This window comes from Ylistrum balloti, unplaced genomic scaffold (assembly GCF_031769215.1).
Source record: "Ylistrum balloti isolate Yb309-2 unplaced genomic scaffold, AGI_CSIRO_Ybal_v1 Utg369882, whole genome shotgun sequence".
Taxonomy (NCBI): domain Eukaryota; kingdom Metazoa; phylum Mollusca; class Bivalvia; order Pectinida; family Pectinidae; genus Ylistrum; species Ylistrum balloti.
In genome coordinates, this window is record NW_026782019.1 from 1,032,798 (window position 1) to 1,037,349 (window position 4,552).

A 4,552-nucleotide genomic window follows, 5' to 3' on the forward strand; every position below is an offset into this window, starting at 1 on the left:
GGTTGGTTTTTGGTTTGTTTGTTTTTTTTTTTTTTGTAAGGCTTTTTTTCAACTTTCCCGATAAGATGAATCAGTGACAAAGTCAAGACAATTAATGTTTGTAACAATGGAAGAATGTATATTTTACACATTAATAATACTAATTAGACATTTCAGTGGCAACATAAAGATATATAGAGACTACTTAATAACTTTCCCACGGAATATCATATATTTCAGAAGTATGGTAATGCATCTATACATATTAACTAGTGCACTTTCTGTAAACGAAACTGAAATACAATTTTTTTTTCTTTGAAAATGTACTTAAATGGAATTTACGTGTTTTCATTGAATATCAATCTACAAGTTCATATGTACTTGGTTTCCCATAAAATATATAAAATAATGACAACATATATCCATATTTGCTCGGTTACGGAAACTGCCAAGTTTCCTGATTAAGGTCTGACGTTCAAAATCCTGCAGTGTACATATAACATACCTGCGCACATATGCAATTACGATCGCGTAACAGTAAGGATTATATGAGGACGGTTGTCAAGGGCGTCACCAACTACCAAGATCGTATGAGAACGGGTAAATGGGAGATACCAACATCCAGGGTCGATATGAGGACGGCTGTGTAGGGGAGATACCAACACCCAGGGTCGATATGAGGACGGGTGTGTACGGGAGATACCAACACCCAGGGTCGATATGAGGACGGGTTTGTAGGGAGATACCAACATCCACGGGTGATATGAGGACGGATGTCTAGGGAGATATCAACTTTCAGGGTCGATATGAGGACGGGTGTTTAGAATGTCACCAACAACCAGGGTCATACGAGGACGGTGTCTAGCTAGGGAGCCAATACCTGCCATTGTGTTATGAGGACGGGTGATGACGAGATATGGAATAAGGTAGAATATTGTTAATCTCCAGAAAATAACAAGTTGGTCTTCAAACAAACGAGCTACCAAATTTATTAGGAAAACATGTCGTAACAATTAAATCACGTAGGAACAAATAGAGTCACAACCAGCTCTCAGTAATTGTAATTTACTCGGAGTTACGTCCCTTTTTTTACCCTGGACATTTGCCAGACTGGCACACTTTAGATGTGTTATCCCATGTAGTTCCGGTCAATGAATACATTAAATTGTAAACAAAGTATTATTCATAATATATGTTCACTAACAAGAATGATAAGTAAAGGATTCTAAAAAGTATCACGTTAAAACATGGCAAAAGGCACGGCGCATTCATAGTAAAACGGCTAGTAGGCTAGGCCAAGTAAAATCATATATTGCTATTGGATTTACAACTTAATCGAGGAAAATAAATAGAAATTTAAAAATTGTCATGAAAAATATCCTATAACATTTAGAAATTACATAAAACAATTTTCATGTTATTTGGAACCACTTCTTAACATAAAACGATTTGAAATAAATATTATTTTTACCAGTAATCAAATACACATTAATTGTAAAATTCGCTGTTCGAATGTAAAAATGAATGAATACAAATGAAATTAATATTCGTAATACGTAAATGCTATTCATGACAACAACTACGATTTTAGCATATCTTAAATTCTATCTCCGAACAAATCGTTATTTGGCAATGTTGGTATTGCATTCTCATTGATTTTAGGAATTCTGTTTGAATAACCAATCCTGGATTTCTGTCATTCTCGTGTCTGCGTCTATAAAGCGAGGAGATGCTACCTTTTGACTAATGTAAAAATTATAATTTATAAGACTTTCTAAATGTCATTTGGCTGTTCATGCACACTGAATTTTCATTACTTCTTCTTCTTTTTCTTTCCTGCTTTCTTTCCCGACTTCTTTCCTTTGGCACTTTTGGATCCCTTTGCCGACTTTGTGGACCTTGCACTTTTCGCTGGGGAACGCCCCCTTCCAGCTGGAGCCGATTTCCCGCGTTTATTGTCGCCGTCTTCCTGCTTGTTTTGATTGGGAACATACTCCACTCGAGTGCCTTGACACCGAATCTGATGGTTGAAAAAGCATACTGATACATATTCAATAAATGGTTAATAACTTATTTTTTCAGAATTCTTTTCGTCTGTTGATGTTCTATAAATGTGTATCAAACACAATAATAAATTGTGTTTAAAGGGTTTGGCAAAGTCTTTATCACGGAAAATAGTTGAGAGTTTTAGAAGTTCTTCTGTAGAAAAGTTCTAAAGGCATTTTAAAGGAAGTAAATCCTAGCTTGATGAGTTTTGTTGTCGCACGAGCTCTTGGTCTAACTGCACGGGAAATATATTTTTTAACCTAATTGGAAGGGGAGACAATCGCGCTAGTTGTCTACCTGGCTATAGAGAAGGTGTATATTATCACCTGAGTGACACCTGATACTTTCATTATCATCTTATTGTACGGGAGATATTCGCGTCCTTGGATTATCTAGTTGTGAAGTCGATATCACACGAGTATGGTATTACTTGGCTATAGGGCAGTCTTGCGTAGCGTAGTTAACATAGGATATATCACTAAAATCTTGCCTTACCTAGTTAACATGGGGGATACCACTCGAGTCTTTAGCTTACCTGGTTAAATGGGAGATATCACTTGAGTTTGGGCTTACCTGGTTCCATGGGAGATAACTCTCGAGTCATTAGTGTAACGGGTTAAATGGGAGATATCGCATAATCCTTTGGTTTAGCTGGTAAAATGAGCAAGTATCACTCGAGCATTGCCTTACCATACTATAGAGGGGACATCACTCGAGCCTTTAATTTACCTGGTTACATATTCTGCATTTTGTCGGCTCCTTCATCTGTCCGACAAAATCTCCATGGAGACACTCCTTACAGTACCTCGTCCCGCACCACTTACACATGTACGTCTGTTAAAAACCACAAAACCCACAATTATCAAATGTACATCTATAATGATAGCTTATATACAATTATACGCATAACCATGAAATTAGACATCTGTAACATACAAAAAAGTTTGGAGAAGTTTCCTTAACAACTGAATTATAACTTTTCAATCCTTAAGATCCGTTACTTTCGTAGCGATACCAAAAATGAAATACCACTACAGTTCTGATATTTAGAGAAGGAAAGTATATAAAAAGAAGTTGAAAACCTCTGTGACCATGAAAGAATACCGACCAATGTGAACAATTTCAGTAAGAACAAATTACAGAGAAGTTACAGAGAGCATCAAGTAACCTTCTCGATGATGGCTAGATCATCTGTTACTTGGTGATGTGGTTCGTAGGTCAATTACACACAACTCAGTTGAACTCGAATGAATTCTGTCTCTATTATCACTATTTCAAGAAATTGAGCTATCTCGCCTAAAAATGCCAATATTTTTGTAGAATTTCACTTGGTAAGTCCACAGCACAATTTTCAAAAGGTTGATGAGTCCAGTTTGTTGATGAGTCCAGTTACAACGAAATATAATGGCTTTTCAAAATTTCAGTGAGTCCAACAAGAAAACCAATTGAATGTTTGAGTCCCGTAAATCCTGTGCCGCCCATTCCTGTAGCCACGCTTATTGAATACGAGTTGTAAGTCCCAACAAAACAGTATCTTACATATAGGTAATAAAATCATCTAATATTAGTGGAAACAGAATCGAAATATTGGACCTAGGCAAAATCGGTTTTCAGAGAAAATTCAAACGGAGTTCAGCGGCGTCTTTGGCATTCCCTTCAAAATATTGCAAAAAAATCGAACAATACCTGGAATTTTTAAAAGATTTGAGCTAGATTGAAGTAAATGTGAAGCGATGAATGAAAGAAGAAACAGTAATCATTTATAAGCTTAATCTGTAATACTCTCCACATTATTTGTACTCTTTTTATGTAAAATTTGTGTTGTCATCGTAGGCTGTAAACAGTATTTATTTAAAATCAGTGTTTGGAAAAGTCATTGAAATCCCGAAACTTGTACGGGTGATATCACGCGAGATAACAAGCCCATTTAAAGTATAAGGTGTGACTTACTATATAGATGATTTTCCCGTTATCCCATTACCATATACACCGTATAAGTCCATGTAGAATACACGTGTTTTACCCTTTTTTATGAGTTGTGACGTCAAAATGACAACACCGACAATATGTACCAGGAAATGTTATGTCGTTAAAAAAACAGAGGCCCAACTGAAGCGTACGATGTTGATATAACAGTAAAATAGATATACACCCAGAATAGTGATATATATACTTACGGTGTTGGTTGTGGTACAGCCCCATCTACACATCCTGTTTCGTGTAATCACCTGTCAATCAGTGCTAATTAACTCGGTCATCAAACACACCTGTTCGACGTCATGACACTATTACTAACCATAAAGGCTAGTGCGCCTCAAATCACTTAAACAACAACACAGCTTATCTGTTACAAACACTCTCACTTCCTTCACAACTAACGCGTCCCGGAAGTCAACACCGTCGTCAGGGCAGGCGAAATTTCCACAGGTGTGCTTAGTGGTGTTGTAACACTAAACAGGGCTATATATGCGTAGACTCTACTCGTATCAGTGGACATTAGATATTATCAGAAATCATATCTTTCAAC

At 36.6% G+C, this 4,552-nt stretch overlaps 1 protein-coding gene across 1 annotated transcript; it reads right to left on the reverse strand.

Moving 5' to 3' along the window:
* Positions 1–1,792: 1,792 nt before the first annotated feature.
* LOC132546257 (uncharacterized) lies at positions 1,793–4,235 on the reverse strand. Its single transcript, XM_060209967.1, has 3 exons — positions 4,203–4,235; positions 2,755–2,859; positions 1,793–1,999 (listed from the first exon to the last, which is right to left on the reverse strand). Exons 1-3 carry the CDS (start codon positions 4,233–4,235, stop codon positions 1,793–1,795), a joined length of 345 nt encoding a protein of 114 aa, XP_060065950.1.
* Between the last annotated feature and the right edge of the window lie 317 nt (positions 4,236–4,552).

What these genes read in the sequence shown, in the direction of transcription:
- LOC132546257 (XM_060209967.1), bottom strand. Translation starts at nt 4,235, where the DNA reads ATGTGTAGATGGGGCTGTACCACAACCAACACC. An exon ending in GCTGTACCACAACCAACACC is followed by an intron (nt 2,860 to 4,202) that starts GTAAGTATATAT and finishes GGTTTTTAACAG; the next exon opens with ACGTACATGTGTAAGTGGTG. An exon ending in AATGCAGAATATGTAACCAG is followed by an intron (nt 2,000 to 2,754) that starts GTAAATTAAAGG and finishes TTCAACCATCAG; the next exon opens with ATTCGGTGTCAAGGCACTCG.